Source organism: Mugil cephalus, chromosome 18 (assembly GCF_022458985.1).
Source record: "Mugil cephalus isolate CIBA_MC_2020 chromosome 18, CIBA_Mcephalus_1.1, whole genome shotgun sequence".
Lineage (NCBI taxonomy): Eukaryota > Metazoa > Chordata > Actinopteri > Mugiliformes > Mugilidae > Mugil > Mugil cephalus.
In genome coordinates, this window is record NC_061787.1 from 20,865,447 (window position 1) to 20,886,945 (window position 21,499).

The window sequence follows — 21,499 nt, forward strand, 5'->3', positions numbered from 1 at the left end:
AAAGATAAAGTACACATTACGATTAACATCAAAGAGACCATTAGACCTCATCATGCAGCAGATGGTCTCTGTATATCATCACTTGGTGACGTTGGATTTTGCAATACAACAGAACTAACCTACCACACATATGTGCATAGGAAAAGGTCATCAAACTAAATACTCGATCCATTTTTCATACATTAGTCACACATCTTCCCAAACATTCTCACGAAAGAATGCATTTTTCAGAGGGACTTTGTTCAACATGTCTGTTCAACATGTCTGTATCTCAAGATCTGGCAACAGAGCTATGTCTTCCAAAATTAAATAAACAAACACTGTCAAACCACAGTCACTGCTTGATTCAGCTTTGTCAAAACAAAGTATTTCATATTAACATTTATTTCCTTACGTCAACCAACTTGCCAAGTATGGACATTAGTTGCGTAAAAATGTAAGGTTAGCAAAGGGAATCAGGAAGTAAATGCCATTTCTTTCCATTAGCTACATTGTGTAATCTTTGAGTAAATGCCTTTTTGGTTCAAGCCCCAAAAAGGCATTTCCCACAAAGCAATTGTGTGAAATATCTATCTACGGTCTCCAAATCCAGCCAAAATAACCCTGATGACAATACTCTGATGATAATACTTTTGACTTGACAGGCACAGAAGGCGCTAACAAAATCCAGTTGTGATGAACGTGACAAATGTACTAATTTTGATGTGTAAAATTGGCATGGTTTAAATCGCCCTTGCTTTGACGCTGTGACTTTATGGTGGAACATTTAATAACCACCCTTGATACTGGTTATGAAAACTATGAGTAACCCGACCGTAACAGCACTGAACAAAAGAAGCGTGTATTACTGCCAAAGTGCCTCAGCTGCCACAGGTAGCCTACTGCGCAACTGTTCGCTAACAGGTCTCCGTAGTGTTTTCCCAGCGAACAACTCTGCCAGCGTGCGAAATGTCAGAGATGAGAAATTGACAGTCTCCCGCTGCGTAGTGTTACATCAAGTTTAAATCCGACACCTCTTTGGAGACCCTTATCCCTGTGGAACCTCATTTATCTTTCACTGCCTGCTTAATCCCTCATAAATCCAAATGTAATCTTGGTCATCTTTAGCATCTGAGGCAAGCAGCCTAAAACTGATTCATGTCATTACATTAACTATCAAGTGTATTTACTGCATCTCTGGCAGAGACACTGTTGATAGAGTGTACACTGCTATTGCTTGAACACAAAATTCAGTTTATTGGTGGAATCATGCTAATCTATTTACTAGCTTTCCAGACAGACTAGCCATTCTTTCACATTCTAAGAGCCGACCAAGGAATGAAAAAAAAAGCATTTTAAGAGGATGACAGGCCGACAGGCCAGTGTAACAAACAGCAATTAACATACTCACAACAGAATGGTCTTTTCTATCACTTCTATTTCTTCATAACCACTGCTTCCTCTTTACAATAAGTTACTTAATTTCCTGTGCAAGCTAAAGGAGGAGAACAGTAGAACAATGTTCCAGTTCAGCTGCCCAAATGTATAAAAGAGGCACTCTAGAAGATTTTAATTGAATTTCATGTCTGTCCAGTCACTATTGCCAAATGACATAATGTAACAGTGACTGACAACCGTTTCATAAGTTGACAAGTATTGCAATGTATATGTACAGCACATTTGCATTATTATGAGCTTGGTGACTGTGGTGACATTCCTGGAAACAAAGCCCTCTGAAGTGACTGATGTAATATCTTTAAACAGATCTCTGCACATGATAATAAATAATAATAAGCCAGTAGGCCCGGAGAATGTGCAATGCAAACTGAACTTTTCTCACTGCTCTAGCCTCACAAAGCATTTAACTGGAAAACAAGACAGCATTTTTGACAGCAGGTTCATTTGAAAATATTTTGGGGAGTAACAGAACAAAAAAGAGCAACCACAGATTTCAGAGAGGTAACCAACTTCTCTGATTGCGGCCAGCTGTTCGCAGACCAGCTGTTCACACCCGTGTGCAGCATAAAATTATGGTTGCTCACAGAATAATGTACAAAGGCCATTTACTGAATAACTCCTTTATCTACTTGATCATGCCATAGAAGTTTTCTACAGACGCAACAAAGTCCACTTTATTAAAAAAAAAAAAATGAAATCACACAGTCTCAATCAGAGTTTTACAATTTACAATCAACAGAGCTGTTCTTTGAAGAAAATAAGTATCTAAAGCTAAAATAACCTTTTTATAGATGTGTGACCTGTAAAACACCAAAAAGGGAAACAAAAACTTCTTTCTCTGTTTCACATAATGATCAGTTTGCTTTACTCAGAGCATTAATGTATTTTCTATCTGAGACAACAAAGTCCAAGTGTCCAAGCAGCTCTGCGTTACTAAAAATACTGAACAGGGTGCCTCTGGAATTGAAAATGCCTGACCATCCATTATCTAAACTAATTTTCTGCTACAGTTATCAGGTTCATCATCCAGGAATTTCATTTAACAGATGCATCCACAGATCAGTAACTACATTACAACAAAATAAGCAGGTATCCACTACTATTAGTCATGTATTGATTGCAACACAATGCCTGTCAAGAATACAGGAACTGAGGAAATTGAAAACTAAATAACCCATATATAAAATGGTCACTGTTTAATGATAAGATATCTGTGTGATGCATGATTCCTGGAGTCTAGCTTTCTTCATTCACCGATGATACACTCTTGGGTTTTTAATGCACACAATCCCCATATTAGCAAAGGTTGCTTTCAAAGGCTTTAAGCAACAGCATCAAATCTACTGTCTATCTTTGTTTAATTCATTAAAATAATTTAATTAAAATGTCAAAAGAGAGAGAGACCAAAGTGGCATCTTCAAAGCGGGTGTTTCCAACCAACCCAAAACCCAAACATATTAATTTACAGCAGTAAATCCATGAAGCTAAATACTTTGAATGTCTATGGTAATTTTTTTAATAAACACAAATGGTAGAAGAGCAATAACTGCAATCAGTTGACAACCGCATTCTCTGGATGCTATACCACCCAGCTGCTTGTGTCCATAGAGCAGACACTATTTTCTCCAGGGTCATGTAACAAATACTCCGGGGATTAAAATGTTGTTGAAAGCTCACGCAGACAACAAACTTCTATCTTTGTCTCACTGAGAGAGTTGCACGGCAAAGGCCCTGACACGCCCAAACACTGCACACACACGCTATCCACAGTGTGCAGACGCGCATGCATGCACTTATCTTCTTCTTACAAACGGAACGAGATCTGGAAAGAAATTCTCTCTCTACGCATTAAAATAGGCAGGTGCCAGCTTGTCATTGTGTTATAGAAGAGGAAATCATGTGGAAATTTTCTATGGAAGCTCGATGTCCTAGCTCTGGGTTGGCCAGACATCCAGACAGTCACACCCACCACTCTGTGGAGGTGGAGGCTTATTCTGTCCAAAATGCAAAAATAAATTGCATAATATGCGCACATATTGCGTATACAATGTGACTTACTACTTCTTTTCTATTACATGCAAAACAGGTCAGAAATAAATGGACCTTTTCCTTTCAATACATTACATTATGATATAATGTATTGAAGGAAAAAGGTTAACCCTTGATATTTGTTGATATATTTCAGTCCTCAGAATCATCCTGTGGCTTAAAAAGAGCCACAAACTGACCTATTACTCACCCAGCATATTGAACCAGCCCTGGGCAGTGGGACATTTCAGGGACTTAACATAAGGCACCATCATGCTAACAGCAAAAATATCCTCTGCCACCACAACAATAACCACAAGTGCAATCTTATACAAATTAATTTTCTTTTCAAGTCATTTATATTTTTATTTATAAGACCACAAACCTCAGTTTGGTCTCTGATATCTTATTTCCAAACATTATTCCTATTTCTCAGTGAAACAGGATTGAGCTCAGTAATGGAAAACAATCCCAATTTTAAATTAAACAATATATAAACACAATCTGAACCGCCCAGTATATTAAAGGAAAAAAGAAGTCCTAGTTCAGAAACAAAACGATAAGTCAGGACACATTTGAGCTGCTCAGAACATCTTAACAGACTTGTGTGTGCTCAACCGATCGCCAATCAATGCACACAACAGATTGCCTAAGTACACACTAACCCATCAGCAGCTGTAATTTAGCATGCTTGCGTGGACAGTGTGCCAGGTAATTATTCTCGCACCTTCCAACCTGTTGCTATAGAAGCACCTTGTTTGCCAGTGCCTGACAGCAACGAGAATAGAATGAGTGCAGTCAAAAGATGGTTCGGAGCTTAGTAGCAGAAACAGTAGGCAGTAGGCACGCACCGGATTTGGAAAAATACCACAATGGAAATATCCCGTCATATACCAAATTAAAATTGAATTTTAAGTGTACTGCCTTGTGAGCTAATAAAAGCATCATTGTGCAGGGCTGTTAAGTGAACGACGATATTTGTTTGTTTACTTGTGCTGAAAACAAAACAGGAACCCTTTAACGTTTCCTCTCAGCTAACTTTAAAGTTAACGTTAGCTGAGAGGAAATGTAGACGGTGAACCTCTCGAAGTAACATTCAACGAGCTGAGGAAAAATGTCAGCGCTAACTCCAACAGCCAACAAGTACCAACGTTCCAAGTGGACCGTTTGGCAGCCGTTTCGTTCATTTTTCACACTAAACAAATATAATGAGAATAAAGTTTTACAATATAAAAAATATTTTATTAATATAAATTTGTGTGTGTGTGTATGTGGTGGCCCACATTATTACCAGGTGTAGCTTGTCTACTTTGCTTCAGTTTTTGGGGGGGTACAGTCGGCGGCCAGACGTCATTACGTAACAAGAGGAGCACAACCAAAGCCAACGGCTAATCCTTTTGTGGATAGGTGAGATAAGAAGTGGGACAGGGAGTTTGTGACAGGCAGCTGGCTTACCGTACTTATTAGGCTCCCTGTTGTACTCCAGGATAGGCACTACAGAGTTGGGGTCCTGCGATTCGAACACCGCGTCCTCCAACGCCTCTTTTCCCTCCCTGGTACCACCGCTGCTGCCGCTACCGGTGTCCGGTGCCGGGTCGTCAGTCACAGCCGCGTCAAAGTGAACCCCGACTCCGGCGAGCGTCCCTCCTCCGTCAACAGGGACAACCACAAATCTTTCCCCCATGTCCCTTTCTCCACTTTTGTAAGACTTTTAGAGTGGAGGACCAACGCGCCCGTCCGGTTTCCAGTCCGCGGCTCACGCTCAGTGGGGGCGATGAGCACACACAACGGACACACGCTCACGCGCTGATCAGAGGATTGATTACAGTACAGATATGCCCGCCCCCCTCCTCCTCGCCTTCGCTTGATTGGTTGAGAGCGGCAAGGAGCGCTGTCAATCAACGTCAGTAGCGAATCAGAGGTGTTCAAATGTGTCAAACTTTGAAAGAGTGAGGTTCTCACGTTTGCGCCCATGTACCCCACAATCCAAAATGTACAGAATATGAAAAACAACAAACAAGCTAGGAATACATTTTTTTCCCCAGCTTTTTATATTAAGTAGTTGTTGGTTTAAACATACTCGGAGGCATAGCCTACTCTGCACTTTTGCACCCAGGCCATTTCTCTCCCGAACAAACCCTCCCAGGCCCCTACTCCCGATCATTCCCAAATACACTTAAAACAGTAGCACACACACCCCACTTCTCCATGCACTATCCACGGCAACAGTCATTTCTTGCCTGTATTTATTACAGTCATTGCATCACTGTATATCTCCAGTTTTTATTTATAATTTTTTTTTCCTTGTGAAGTTAACTTTTGTGGCACTGTTACACCGGGTAAAATTCCTGTGTGCATTTGACCAATAAAGAGATTCTGATTCTGAGTATTTCTTCATATAGCTGCTTTAAATTATTGTAGATTCGTGTATGTATGAGCTACTACGTTTAAGTATATATATCAAGTTTACAATTTACATTTTGTTGTATCTTCTCAGTTATACATTGATATCTTTATTATTACCTTTTGGTGTGTGTGGAACTATTACTGTTTCTACATTTCACTGTGCATGTGAATAAAATCTGATCTGAAATATATTTACACATAGGATCACAAAGTCCAAAAAAAAAAATAATAATAATAGTATGAAACTGTTCACATGGAACCTACTTTGGGGCATATCTGAAAAAGTGTCTTTATAACCTTGATAAGTCACATCACTCCTTAAAATAGTGTAATTGAGGCACTGTCCCTGCACCACAGTGGAGTACATGAGCTGGCAAGTCACACTCGACTCACTACAAGCTTCTTTAATCATCTCAAAATGATGGGATAATTAACACTGACCCTGTACATCCTCTCACCAGTAGCTCGCCAGAAAAATTTACAGTTTATATTTTAATCTATTTTATTCAATTTTATTTAATTCAGTTATACTTAAAAAATATACTAATATGAAACTTTTCACATGAAACCTACTTTGGGACAAATCTGAAATACATCTATTGTGTCTTTATAACTTCAATAGGTCAAATCACATCATCTTAAAATAGTGCACTTGTCCCTGCACCACAGTGGCGTCTGTGAGCTGGTGAGTCACACTCATTACGAGCTTCTTTAATGATCTCAAAACGATGGGATAATTAACACTCACCCTGTACATCCTCTTATCAGTAGCTCGCCAAAGAAACTCAATAAGATCAGTCTAATTTAGAAAGTGGCGATGATTTAGTCATTTGCCGACACCTTGCCATAATAACTTTGGTATGTTACAGCTTAGAATAAATGTTTTGTCAATAACTCCCAATAGAATGACCTGTCTTTTTCCGGGAGGTTTTGATACACAGTCTCCAGGGACATGTCTCAAAAAACCCTGGGACATTCTACAATGAATACACAGCCTGTTATTGCATTTAGGCATCTTGGGTTTTTCCACCATCGCATCCACTTTAGAATGTGTTGATTTCACAGAAAACAGAAAAACATCTGCTGCTAGAAATCCCAGCTCACCAACCAGATTTAATTAATTGTTCCTTGGGCAAAGACCCAGCTGTTGGCCAAATTTAAGGGAAATCCATTTACACGACACTCTGACACAGAAGAAGAAAAAAATGTGAAAGTCTTGAAAAAATAAACCATCAGAAACACATGAGCAGCGGCATTGTAAAAAGCAAATGGCAGATTGAGTGAATAACTGTGAGTGTAAAAAATTGTTTATGAATCATGGAAATGTCAGGTAAGCAGGTCAGACTGTAGACTTTTTGTGGATTTGGTCCTGCGGGATATAGCTCTTGCCATGGTATCTCGTTAATTATCTTTCCACTGGGCTTTTTAGACAAAACTCCAACTGTTTGAGAGTGTGGTAAATCAAGAAATGAAGGAATGAATTTAAAGGCCATAAAGCTTTAGGAGATGAGAACATGCTACTCATAACCATCAGGAAAGTAGATGGGTGGTCAGGGGTGGCCCAGCCCGCCTTCTCAAGCCTCCGTTTGAAGTGACTTTTGACATTTATTGTTGGAAAGTCAACCAAACGACCATCAAGAGATGCTGAACAACCACATACAGATGCTAAATGGCCATGAAGAGTCAAAAACTGCACAACATGACCAAAACAAACATACAAAAACAACCAGAAAATTACGCAAAACAACCACAAGCGACAAAAAGGTAAAAGAGCAAACCTACACAGGGACACAAAAGAACCAATAAGATATGTAAGATGACTACAAAGAAACTCAAGGCAACAAAAAAGTGACACAACAAAACTACAAATGGACACAAACGAGTGACCAAAATGATGCAAAACTACAAAATGACTCAAATAAAACAGAGAAAGATGCAATACAATTAACAAGCAAACAAAAAGATACGCCGAATGTCTGCACACAATCAAAAAGAGACACAACTGAAGTACAAAGAGTTACAAAATGACCACCAAGGCATTAAAAAACGACACAAAAAGATAGAACATGACCTCAAAAGGTCGCAAAACAATCAAAAGGTAATGCAAAAAAACTGCAAAGAAACACAAAATGGCCAGAAAGATGAGAAGATGTTGAAAAGAAATGCAAAATCACTACAAAGAGACACAAGATGTAATTGTGTTATAGTTTTATATTATAGAAAGCTGTGTCCGTCCTCCTGATTGTTGTGTATATCAAGTTGTTCTTTCTAATAGACTGAGGCCAAAGTCGTTTTCTTTTCAAGCATCTCATGAACCCTCCTCAACAGCCTTTCATTTACTTTCCAGCTATCCAAAACTCCTCAGGAAGGACTGTTCTGGATGAACTCCAGGAGACCACTCAAACAGTAATTGCTTGAAGAGTGTTATGTGGACTAAAATAGACAGCTGGCAGAACAGTTGGATGGCCAAGGGCAGGGAGGGCGAACTAGGGTGGAGGGTTTGAGGGCTGAGGGTGTCTGTGTTGAATTTAAAGTCAGTTCAGTTTGTGATTAAAACAAATCAGCGGAAAGTGTCTGACACATTATGTAACGTATTTTATGCTTCTTAATTCTTTGTGTTAATCTTGCCTTGTACAGTTGGGCCAGATTAATGCATGAAGGGTGGGTGCAGCTCAGTGTGAGATGAAAATACAGAGCTGTCAAAGTAACTTGTAATCCTAGATGTCCGTGCTGTCTTGCTTATGTGCAGCTCAAGTCATCACCAGAGTGACTTACAGGCTGGGCAAAATGAACTGCAGAGCTGGGTGTTTATTTTTTTTTTGTTTACATTATTTTCTATTTTATTTTGCTAGATATTTCTAACATTTTATTTGTAATTCATTTTAACATTATCTTTCTTTTTACTTCTGGTTCTTAAGTGTTTCTTTTATGTGCAACTATATACATTGACATTGGTTTATCTGAGCATGCCGTTGGCTGGTTTGATAATTATGTGTCTAATAGAAAGCAATGTGTATATTTAGAAGGCAGCTCATTCACATTGTTAAATGTTCCTACTGGCGTGCCACAGGGCTTAGTTTTGGGCCCTATTCTGATTGCTTTTAATCTTGTGGAACATCAGCTCATTGAACTAAGACCAGTTTTAAATGCTGCCAAAACTAAACTGATGATTTTTTCCAATGGCAGGGAAGTACCTGTATGTTCCGATATTTTGTCATTACAAGGGTGTGAGATAGAACATGTGACCTGTTAAAAGTACCTTGGCATTTTGATCGATGGTCGACGGCTTTCTTTTAAACCAAATGTGGAAAATCTGGTAAAAAAATAAAATAAAAAATAAGATTGAAACTTGGATTCTTTTTCCATTATAGGTCTTTCTTTTGCTGCCAGGAAAAAATTGGTTGCTGCCACCTTCCTACCTGTACTTGATTACGGCGACCTTTTATATATGAATGCCCCTGCAAATTGTCTGTGATCCCTGGATACAGTGTATCACGGTGCCCTGAGGTTCGTCATGAGTTTCAAAGCCCTCACTCATCACTGCACTTTATACGCTCAAGTTGAGTGGCCGTCTCTGGCAGCACGTCGCCCTTACGCATATTTTTATTTATAAAGCTATCTTAGGAGTATTCCTCAACTACTTATGCGATTACATCTCAAAAACTCAAACCAATTACTGTTTACGTTCCAAAGATATGTACTTATTATACTTGCCTAAATCTCATTTTGAATTTGGTAAACATTGTTTTAAGTACTCTGCACCTGCTACTTGGAATTCGCTCAGAAAACTTAATAAAGTTAAAGGAACTAATCACCCTTGGATTTTTGAAAACCCGTGTGAAAGACCTTGGAGCAGCTTCTTTTCGTACTTGTACTTGTTTTTATGTAAATTCCCAGTCTTAGTCCTGTTGTTTTTTTGTTTTTTTTTTTATCTTCCATGTATTTTATTTGAGTTGTGTGAGTTTCTGTCTCTTCTTAATTGTTGAAACTTTTCTAGGCTGCTGTGTTGGCCAGGCTTCCCTTTGAAAAGTCTTTGTATCTCAATGGGATGGACCTGGTTAATAAAGACTAATAATAAAAATAATAAACTAAGCTATTGTGACCAAGCAATTTCCCTCGTAGTCTATCTAAACCTATGTCTAAATTCAGACCTCGTCATTTTGATTTAGTAAACAAAACCACTGTTTCCTCATGATTCAGTGGTCAAAGGACTGACTGCAATAATGGTCTAACAGAGCAGACTGTATCACTGTATTGTTCTTGAACCTGCTAAATGAAACGACCAAAGAGAGATGCAAAAAACTGATGCAACCAAGCGACAGATGCAAAACAACTAGCAAGCACACAAAAAACACCAAATGACTACACAAAAGGGACACAAAACCAAAAAGAGACACAAATAAACTACACATGAAGAGACAAGAAATGACGACACTGCAAAAAAGGAATTGAAAAATCCTTGTATCAAAGAGACAAAAGGCAAGATCTTTTTGCTTTATTTAAGAATTAACCCATTGGTGGATCTTTTCTTCTTAATGCAAGATGATTTGACTGAATATAAGAATATTTTGCTTCTTTCTGGAAATGCTGTTTGTGCAGTGCAGACAAGATGTGAAAGACATGATAGGGACATCAAACAGGTACAGAGTTATAAAATGACCACCAAGGCATGAAAAACGACACAGAAAGATAGAACATGGCCTCAAAAGGTCGCAAAATAACCAAAAAGGTAATGCAACAAAACTCACGAATTCAAAGAACATATCCAGAATGGCCTGAAGATAAATGAATCAGCTCCTTGTCTATCTGGTTAGGTTATTCCCCTCTGTCACTCACTGCAGACTCATCCAGCTGTGATTCACATGCACACACTGTTACTGTGACACACACACACACACACACACACACACACACTGTGACTTTGTGACACAAGTCCAGATGCATATTGTACTCATATTTTTCTCTGTCCCTCTGTAGCACACAGACACACACACACATTCACATCTGTCCCTTTTGAATAGTGCATCCCGTGGGATCTCGTTACAAACCGCCATCTGCCCGCTGACAAAAACAAGCCCCATTAACATCTCTAACCTCTTCCGTAATCACTGCTCATCAGCTTCAGTCTGTCATCCCTGTAATTGATCAGTAATTCAAGTCTAGGTCTTATGGAGTGTACCTGTTTTTACCTACAGTATTTTGTCAAAATAAATCATGCATTCGGTAAAACATTTAGACTGCACCTAAGAAAATTAATCAGTGATCAGTCATTCTGTTGTATTCTATTGTCTTTTTGGATGTTGATAATGGTTGGTTTTAAATGGTCTGACTTGTGAAACAACAGTTGTGAAGCTGGAATTGGCTAATTTGGAAGAATAAAATGATGACTGAGTTCTGAAATAGTTCTATTATTTATTCTTGTTGACAAAAACTTTAATGTCTTTGCTGTCACATATATTAAATGCAGTATAATTATACATAATACAGGATCACTGTTTTAGCATTTTCCAGTTCATTCTAGCACTGCGCTTTCTGAAATATGACATGTCCACGTCTACACTAGATATTAATGTTGTATGGTTTGTGTAAACTGCAGGTAGGAGAAGCAGTATGACTCTTCGGTAATGGGTTGCTCTTTAAAACACATGCAGGCGTGGCAGCGAGGCCTCTGGTCCCCACAGCATCTCTGTACTCTTACATCGAGCTCCCCTCTGAGGTTCGTGCAGACTTGTGCGGGATGTGTCGCTGATGACCTACCATTGTCCGCTGTGGCACGGGGAGCACAATGACAAACCAACGTGGGGGAGGGGGGATATTTTAAGATTAAAAAGCATCTTTTCACGCTATAGCGCCGCTGACCCACATATACACGCATCATCGGTTCCAGTAATTTCACCAACACAGCCGAAGCGTTACAGTAAATGGCCGTGTAAGCTGCAGTGGAGGAAAACATCATAAAGGACTGAGTGTAACTGGACACTTTAGATGGGGAAGTCCAGAGGAAACAACTTAAGTAGTGTCATTAACTGACTTTAAAGGCTTGTCTCAGACACTTATTCTGGACAAAACATCAGCTCTGAACTAACTGAATTTAAAGGTAAATTATAATGCTAAGAGTAGACTCAGCTAGTGTTTCATTTTGCATGAGAGTGACAATAAGTAGAATTGCACCGTATTAATTTATCCTCCTCTAGTTGCTGATAACAAAAAAAAAAACAGGTCACGAGAGCTCTGTCTCCCGCTGATGCACCCTGACGACAGCAAATTCACCTCAGCAGCCAGCTCGTTCAGGCCCTTCCCAGAGGACAGTCGTTATGACAACAGAGTGGGATGAGAGGGGACTGTTTGTGAACTGCTGTATTATGAATCCATAGTTTTAATGAGACTCCTCATGGAATTACACAAACTCTGTTATCCGTTATCCTAATCCAATCCTAATGACGAACAAACAGATTTTTATGATGCATGTTTTATGATGTATGAATATATTATTCCTGCTCATTTCTGCAGCCAGTCTGTTGATTACTACGTTAGATGTAATAGTGTGTGACACCACAATTAACAACAAACTGCATAAATAAATCCATATGAACATCTTTGTGTAATATAAAACTATGATAAATGGCAAAACTATAAACAATACAGACATCTTATGTCTCTTTGTAGTGACTTTCTTTTTTCTCTGTAGGTTTAGACATGTACAGTATATTAAAAGCATTGCAATATTAACATGACCAATTTAACTTTTTCTCTCTATCCTGGTGATGCACTCCTTCAAGAGAGTGACGGTAATTACCTACATCCTGCAGAGCAGTCTTTACTTGCTGCGCAGCCATAAAGAAGTTTGTTCACCTTATTTCCCCGTGCACAGCTGCAGTGACGATCTTCAGAGTAACTCCAAACTTCACTTGCACGGCAACACCTTCACTCCTCGTGTGATGACATTACATTTAAACAACACATTTTTTGAACTTTTGGGCTCTCTGTGTTAAAATATCTCCACACACTTGCATGTACTGGCGTTTACCTACTCAAATTAAAGCTGAGGCAGGGACTATAGTGAAGCATAAGATAGTACCATTATTTTATCCTTAACATGAGCATGTTAAACAGATTGCAAACTGTGGAGCAAACAAATGAGATCCCTCATGGTCTCATGTTGCCCTCTGGTGGATTTACACAGTACTTACACACTGCTCTGCTTTATAGTGGGAAACTGCAGTCTAAACAGAGAAGAAATTTTCACCTCCAATTGCACTCTCTCCCTTCTTCTGTCTTTGCCTTCAAGGAGGCATTCTGAATTCAGCAGAGTTGTAAAATATCACTATTCTGTGAGGTGGAATAAAAAACCTTTATTGATCCAAAACTAAGCCATTGTTCTTCTAATGTACATCAACACAACAATGCATCTTCAGGGATGTTCGCCAACCAAACAATCCTTTACAGCAAGAACACCAGAATTTCTCACCAGTGTGGCAGCACAGGTGTTGGTTGTAGGTACTTAAATCACATGCATATTTCTTTCTACAGTGTTCATATTGATATGGTTTCTCACCAGTGTGGGTATGCAGGTGTCAATGTAAGTGCTAAAGTGAGTGAACTGTTTTCCAGTGTTCACAAGAGTATGGCTTCTCCCCACTGTGGATGAGCAGATGTCTCTTGTGGTGAGTTATGCAAAGAAAAGTCTTTCCACACTGTTCACACTGATACGGTTTTTCTCCAGCGTGGATACACAGGTGCCTCTTATAGTGACTTGTGACCTGAAGTACTCAATAAAGTAAAACTGGTTAAGCACTGTTCACACTGGGAAGAAGCTGTAAGCAGATGTGACTTGTAATTACTTAAGGTACTAAAACCCTTCCCACACTGTTCGCATCGGTGTGGTTTCTCTCCAGTGTGGACTCGCGGATGGTCCTTGTAACTACTTAAAACACTGAATCTGTTTCCACATAGTTTACACTGATAGAGCTTCTCTCCAGTGTGGACACGCAGGTGTGTTTTGTAATTACTTATAAAATGAAAACTCTTCCCACAGTATTCACATTGGTATGGTTTCTCTCTAGTGTGATTGCGGAGATGTGTCTTGTAATTATTTAAGTGACTAAAACTCTTTTCACACTGATCCCACTGGTATGAAGGTTTTCCAGCGTGGACACGCTGGTGTTTCTCTTAATCACTTAATAAATGAAAACTCTCCCCACATTGTTCGCACAAGTGTGGCTCCTCTCCAGGGTGGACCTGTAAGTGCATCCTGTAATGACTTAAGCGACTGAAACTTTTTTGCACATTTATCACACTGGTATGGCTTCTCCCCAGTGTGAACATGCAGATGCATCTTGTAATTATATAATCGATTGAAACTCTTTCCACACTGGTCACACTGGTACGGCTTCTCTCCAGTGTGGACACTCAGATGTTTCTTGTAATCACTTAAGTAACTGAAACACTTTTCACATTGGTCGCATTGGTACGGCTTCTTTTCAGTGTGGACACCTTGATGTCTCATAGAAACATCTGAACTACTGAAACCTTTTCCATATTGTAGAGATTGGCACAGTCCAGTACAGTCACACAGGTGTTTACCTTAAGAGGTCTGGCAGCTGAAATGTGTCCCACACTGCTCACAGCGGTGTAGTGTTTCTTCGCTGTGGTTATGCAGGTATTGCTTGTATACATCAGGCTAGCTGAAACTCCTGTCACAATGTTCACACTGATTTAAGTGTACATGACTACATGTCCCCTTGGTAGACGAAACAAACCTGAAGAAAAGAGCAAATTGGGTCTTCTGGCTGTCCTTTAGGAAAAGGTTGTTAGTTGTTGAGTTGAGCTCTTCAGTTGCTCCAACTCTTATAATAAGTGGAGCCAGTACTCTGAAAGTTCACAAACCTTGGTTTCGCGTTTTGCTAATAGCCACAACATAGTCTCATAAAATTAGCAGCCACATTGCAGTGCAACACATCTGAGCGAACAGTTAAAATCTTTCAGGACATTACTGGGAAGAACCCGCGGCATTAGACCGAAAAGATGTAAATCCAGAAATTTTTTAAAAAGTAATAACTAAGACACAAACCGTGCGAGCAGCGAGGTTGTTTACATTTTTACCAAAATCCGCTTCAACTTCCGGTGTTTTTCTTCTTCGGACGTTATTTGCGGCTGACAAATCAGCTTATTACCGCGAGCAATTGGGCTCAAGTGAGGTTGATCGCAAGGGAAAAGAAGGGAAGAATGCAGACATAATGATAATAATAATAGCAACAATGTAAAATAATGATAATCAAAAAAATCCTGTAGGAAAAACGTTAACATAAAACTATATCAGTATTTAAATCAAAATATAATTAAAGTATTGAAAATGGCTGGTATAATACACTGCCTGGCCCGAAAAAAAAAAAAAAAAAAAAGTTGCCACCCAAACACAAAGTGTTGAATTCATTTTTCACCAAGATCTTGTATTAATGATGCACAAAGCCTTCTCCAACACATCCCAAAGACTCTCAATGGGGTTAAGGTCTGGATTCTGTGGCAGCCAATCCATGTGTGAAAATGATGTCTCATGCTCCCTGAACCACTCTTTCACAATGGGAGCCCCATGAATCCTAGCATTGTCATCTTGGAATATGCCCGTACTATCAAAGAAGAAAAACTCCATTGATGGAATAACCTGGTCATTTAATAAATTCAGGTAGCCAGCTGACCCCATTCTTTGGTCATAATGTTACTGACCTGAGCAACTGCAGCAACCCCAGATCATAGCACTGCCCCCACAGTCTGTTACAGTAGACAATAGGATCATGATGGGAGCATCCCTTCATCTGTTTCTCTTCTTTATTCTGAACACATTTCTTCCTCAAAGACGGTGGTTCCCCACTATCCTTCCAGTTTTTAATAATGTGTTGGACAGTTCTTAACTCAATTTTAGTAGTTTCTGCATCTTACTCCTTAGAAATGTTCTCTGCTCAATGCATGCCAATGAATTGACCCTTCTCAAACAGACTAACATCTTTTCCATGGCCGTGGGATGTGTCTTTCAATGTGGTTGTTTAAGAAAAAGAAGCTTCTCATTGCATCATTTGGGGTTAAATAACTTGTTGCCAGCTGGAAGATAACTGACCATGCAATAATTATCCAGTAGGAGGCTCGTTCTTGTTTGTTATATTCAGGTGGCAACTTCTTTTTGGCCAGGCAGTGTATATAATGTGACATCTTTAAATTATTATCATTGGAGTATCAGTGTGTAAGCAGTAAGAATGGGCCATATGTGAAGACCTAGGATATCTATAGGTGCCTCTGGTCTTGACAGATGTGGATCTGCAGTGTGGATCATTGTTGGTCAGCTTGGGAAGAAACAGTTTGGAACACAAGGGAAGTAATGACAATCTTAGTTCTGACTTGAACCAGTCTTAAACTAAGACACAAACTATAGGGACTGTCAAACATTTAGCTGAATGAATGATGCACAATCAAATATCTCATTTGAAAAGGGCTTAACAAATGTATGTGTTCCTCATTTGATTGGAGTTATTATTTGATTACATTTCAGCATGTCAAAGCCCTAAAAGCTGCAGGGCTAATTACAATGAAGATGACAAACAAACTCTGGACTCAAACCAATGAAATTTTAAGTCATACATCTTTGTTGATCACAGTTAAATACATGTGAAGACGAGAGAAGAGTATCTTCCACATTCTACATTCTATATTCTGGTCAACAGTACATTCTATGATGTCACTGAATGATCAACATTCTAGCACACTGGTTCAACTCAGAGGAGCCACAATAACACAGAGATCAACACGTCAGTGATCGTATCTGAAATCATTTCATTTGAACATTGTTTCAATTTGAATACCATGGCCTATAATGCTTCACAAGACTCTGAAAATGGTAAACATCAAGGTAAGTGTGACAGCCTGGATAGTAGCAGACCTTAGACGAGTTATTACCTGAGACAAGTTATTACTTATAAGTATCTGGGAATACTACGCATGCATTTTACTCTTTCACATTTAGGAAACCTTAAAAATAAAACCTCCACCTGTCAGATCTGACAGAATTTTTATGAATTGTGTATATATATCTTCATTTACATTTTATTTGTCAGCACTGTAAGACATATCCACCAGTTAGTGTGAAGAACAAGTACAATCTGACCATATTTCCATACATGAGAGCATGATTGTAAAGGATACAGAAGTGATTATTTTCTTGTAACTGAGAGAAAAAGAAAGTGAGAGAAAATGGTTTCACATCCAATTTCAGCTTTTAGTCCTTGTTATTTTCTCCAGTCCTCAATGAAGCATCATTGCATTATTATGACATCCTTTGAGATTTTCCTTTGACACATTCTTTTACGCAAACACATTACTGATTACTGAATAATATAAATAAGTGCACCACTGTATTTCATTTTGTCTTAGATGATGACTCCAACAGCAGTAAACCCTGCCTCAGCATGGTGGAGGACCCCAACCAGACGAGGAAGAGGAAAAAGAGCCATGAGGAGGAGCCCCCCAAGAAAAGAGTGAGGGGTGCTGAAGAGAGTCCAAACAAGAAGACAGCTAGCAATGATAACTTCATCATCATCTCGAGCAAATCTGGGAGCACAGTGGCTGAAAACAGCAGACTGAGTTCATCATACAAATCCCCAACGCCAAAGTGGAACATTGACTTTGACGTGATTAGTAGCACATCTTCATCCTCAGCTGTTAAGGAAATGCATGACATGCCATTCCTGGTAAAAACCAACCGAGGTGAGCTAATAGTGAAAGAAACTCTGTGTAAAAGGGAATTACTGTTAAAGGAACAGAACAACATTTTAAAAGAGTGCTTATTTGCCAGTATACCAAGTAGGACCGTCAGCTGATTAAATTAATCGCATGACAGGACAATCACACACTCAGAACATTTCATGGACTGGAACTTGCACTGATCTGCACTTAATGTTCATTGTTACAATATTTACATTTTCTTAGTTCATATTGTTTTTACTTTATGCTGGTTTTACTGTTTCTAAGTCTATTTTAATGTTTGTGTATTTATGTATGCCTTCAAGCTGTTATTTCGTTGATCAATTCCTTAGCCATGCATTAACTTTGACAGCCTTACTAGCAAGATTTAGAGGAGAAGACTGATACCACCTTATATTTGTACCCTAAAGATAAATCCACAGCAAGCAGCTAATTGACTTAGATTTAATACAAGGGGTGAAAAATCAAGGCAATGAGCCTGGCTTTGTCTAAAGTTAGCAGCATCCACCTACCTCCAAACTCAGGGTGTCTCTAAGCAAGGCTAACTAGTTGCTGTAAGTAGCTTTTGCTTTGGTATATAGCCAGGAAGGAAAGCACCAGGGCTTAAGTGATGAGATGATATATTCAATAGATATCTGTTAAAATGAAACAAAATGAATACGTGTATGCCTCTGTGTTTGTGTTCAGATGAATTTAAAGCCAACTATATCGAGCTTTTCAAGATTGGGGAAGGCGGTTTCGGGGCCGTTTATGCAGGCTACCATAAAGCAGATGCCACACCAGTAAGAATCGCATCCACGTTTTCTTTCTGTGTTACTTCCCCTGTACTTACACATTCATTTCAAATAAATCACTTGTGGTTCTGTCTTGCAGGTCGCCATCAAGCACATTGCTAAGGAAAGGGTCAACTACAAAAGAGTGGTATGTGATTACACTCATGCCCACTTCACAATTGTTGAAGTAGGCAATGCCGCACTGTTTGTTGCAGGATGATTTTCTGCTCATTTGAGAATCAGGATGCTTTTTAAAAAATATTTTCTTCGTGGATTTTTCCTTTAGGTTCACAATGGAAAAATGTATACGGTCGTGGAGGAAGTCGAACTCATGGTGAAAGCGGCTGGTGGCGCTCAACCCTGTAGATCAGCTGCAATCGCTGTGCTCGACTGTTTCGATCTGGAGGAGGAATTTATTTTCATAATGGAACGACCGGTGCCCTCTGTTGATCTGTATGACTACCGAAAGGCCCAAGGAGGCTACCTGAAGGAAGATAAAGCCAAGGTACTGGACAGGACTAAGGCTACTTCCTGGCTATTGCTTACAGAACCAATTTCACTAGGGCACAAGCTTTTGTTGGTCCTTTAGATGATCTCCAGTTCACTCGACTGTTTCACTTTCCGTCTGTTACAGATGGTCCTCAGGCAGGTGGTGGATGCTGCAATTGAAATACACTCAAATGGAGTCTTTCACAGGGACATTAAGTTAGAAAACATTCTCCTTGAATGTGGATCGGATGTCCCTCGTGCAAGAGTGATTGATTTCGGTTGCGGCTGCCTTGTGAGGAATGACTCTTATCGTTACTTCAGTGGTGGGTTTTCCTCAGTCTCCTTAATCAGCTCGAAGTGGTTGTTGTTAAAGCAAACACTTTCTTGACTCTCTCCATATTTGCCTCTACTTCTATGTTTTTTTTTGTTTGTTTTTGTTTTAGGTACTCGCCCATTTGCTCCTCCAGAATGGTTCCTGATGAATGAATACAATGCCGGCCCCACAACCGTATGGCAGCTGGGAGCGCTCTTGTACAACTTGCTGGATCATAACGACACATTTAGCACGGAAGACTATCTATACGAGGGGATTGAGTTGAACACCAGTCTATCCAATGGTAAGGTACACAAAGAGTTTGCAAATAGGGCCACAATGATGCAAAGACCACAAAGTTAGGACCACTCAGTCTCTGTGGTTAGGAAGATATCCAACTAAGAAGCTAAACATTAACTGTTATCTTTGCTTTTTTATATATATATGTTTTTTTGGGGGGGGAATACAAATAATTGCATACATTCTTTTTTTCCAATCTATTCTTGAGCTGCCACTTAAACCTCTGCTCTCTTGCTTTTTAGACTGCCTGAATTTCTTGCATCTGTGTCTGGCTGAAGACCCAGAGAAGCGTGCTACCTTAGACATGCTGCGGCTTCATCCCTGGCTCAGATGACCTCAGATGACCACTGGCAGGAAATATCCTGGCATATCCTGACATTGGTAAGCATCAATAACTTCAGAAGCAATTTAATTAAGCTGACTGTGTTATTTGATTCCACATTAAATATTTACATGCATCAGAATTCTATTTTAGTTAGCATACCTTTACCATTACGTAGCATATCATACACACTGTTTGTTTACATTACAATTTTAAATCTTAAATAGATCAGCCATATTAATGTCTCTTTTTGCATGTGTCAGGTTCCAGTGCATCATCCACCAGATTGCTCCTGGACAGTTAACCGTTTCACTGACTCAAGATATCGGAGACTCTCAAGCATTATTACACATGACTCTTGAAGAAATAAATGTGCACATCAATGAAGCTTGTTCAATTAAGAACATAAGAATCAATGGACATAAAAATGAATTTTCTGTCTTTGTAAATGACCACAACAAGTTTGGTGGAGGGCACTCCTATATGTTGATCTTACATGAGAACATTTGACAAACATTGATGTGACTGTTGTCAACTCACAGTGAGACAGGAAGGAGACACTAATCATGTCACCATCAGGTGGAATGGTTGGTGATGGTCTATAAGTTACAGGGAGTACAATGAAACAGACTAGACACAGAGGCCTTGGTCATACAGGAATGACAGGATGTTCTGTCTGAGGAGACACAAGGCCTTCACTGTGTGCACTCAGCTGCTTTTGTAGTTGCCAGTGTCACCTTCTTGAGTGCTGTGATATTGGGCAAGTTGTTTTGCAATGCCTGCTCTATGTTGAGATGCAGGAGAGCCAGTAAACCATCTCATCCTCTTTACACTGAGCTTAGGCAACTCAGGAGCACATTCAGCCACAGACTGAAAACTCTGTGTGCAACGTCCACATGGAACTAAATAAATGATAATGTGCAATAATGGGACATGTGCAATTCCAATTCTAATATGAATGTATGATTGATGATGGATAAGACTGTGTTGTATTTATTCAACTTTGTATTACTTACTTTTATAGTTACTTTTGTAGTTTTTTTTGTTGTTGTTTTTTTTTTTTTTTTACCTACTTTTATACTTTTCACATTGTATTTTATAGAATTTGTATGTGGCACTGACAGGTCGAGCTTGGCAATTTCGTTATTTCCAATGTATCTGTTCTTTCTTGTGCCTGTGGACATATCTGTTCTATTCTATTCTGTTGTAAACCGATTCCTAAACCGTTTTTGTGTATGTGTGTGTTTCAGGCTGCATCCTGCTGGGTGTCATTGCTATGGGGTGGGGTTGTTGGGTCTGGTCTGGGTGCTACACGTCTAAGTAACATCCACATGAATACCAGGTCCAAAGGATTCCCAGCAAAACATTGTATTGTCACAAAATGGTCAATGTTATTCACTTCAGCTGTCAGTAGTCATTATGTTGTGGCTGATCGGTGTATATACCCTATTTCATAACAAAAATATTTAGGGGCCAGAATTAAAGTACTCAGGGATTTATCACTGATCAGATCTAACGACTGCTTGGAAGCAAATGAGACCAGACAGGTCTACAGGTACAGGTATTAGCATGCTGCTAATGTCCTACCAAATATAGGTTCGTCCACTTTATTAACAGGCCAGGTAGGTACAAATATAACCTTGTATGCTAAAATGTTTTGGTGATATTCAACTATTCATGAAA

The 21,499-nt window shown here is 39.3% G+C and overlaps 2 protein-coding genes across 5 annotated transcripts in view; one reads left to right on the forward strand and one right to left on the reverse strand.

Moving 5' to 3' along the window:
* The window catches only part of slc12a7b (solute carrier family 12 member 7b), a 53,994-nt gene extending 48,729 nt beyond the window's left edge, over positions 1 to 5,265 (reverse strand). For 2 of the 4 annotated variants that reach the window (XM_047612149.1, XM_047612144.1), the window contains exon 1: positions 4,921 to 5,264. In XM_047612149.1, the coding sequence (XP_047468105.1) occupies positions 4,921 to 5,149 (229 nt within the window). In that variant the 5' untranslated portion in view covers positions 5,150 to 5,264. Of the gene's footprint in view, positions 1 to 4,920 lie in introns of all 4 variants that reach the window. The other 2 variants (XM_047612145.1, XM_047612147.1) reach the window with 2 other exon arrangements.
* Positions 5,266 to 16,722: 11,457 nt separating this feature from the next.
* Positions 16,723 to 20,127, forward strand: LOC124995992 (serine/threonine-protein kinase pim-2-like). The gene is made up of 9 exons (XM_047568778.1): positions 16,723 to 16,768; positions 17,290 to 17,622; positions 18,307 to 18,401; positions 18,493 to 18,540; positions 18,679 to 18,897; positions 19,027 to 19,204; positions 19,325 to 19,498; positions 19,737 to 19,875; positions 20,080 to 20,127. The coding sequence occupies exons 1-8, from the start codon at positions 16,723 to 16,725 to the stop codon at positions 19,826 to 19,828; spliced, it is 1,185 nt and encodes a 394-aa protein (XP_047424734.1). The 3' UTR covers positions 19,829 to 19,875; positions 20,080 to 20,127.
* Positions 20,128 to 21,499: the final 1,372 nt, after the last annotated feature.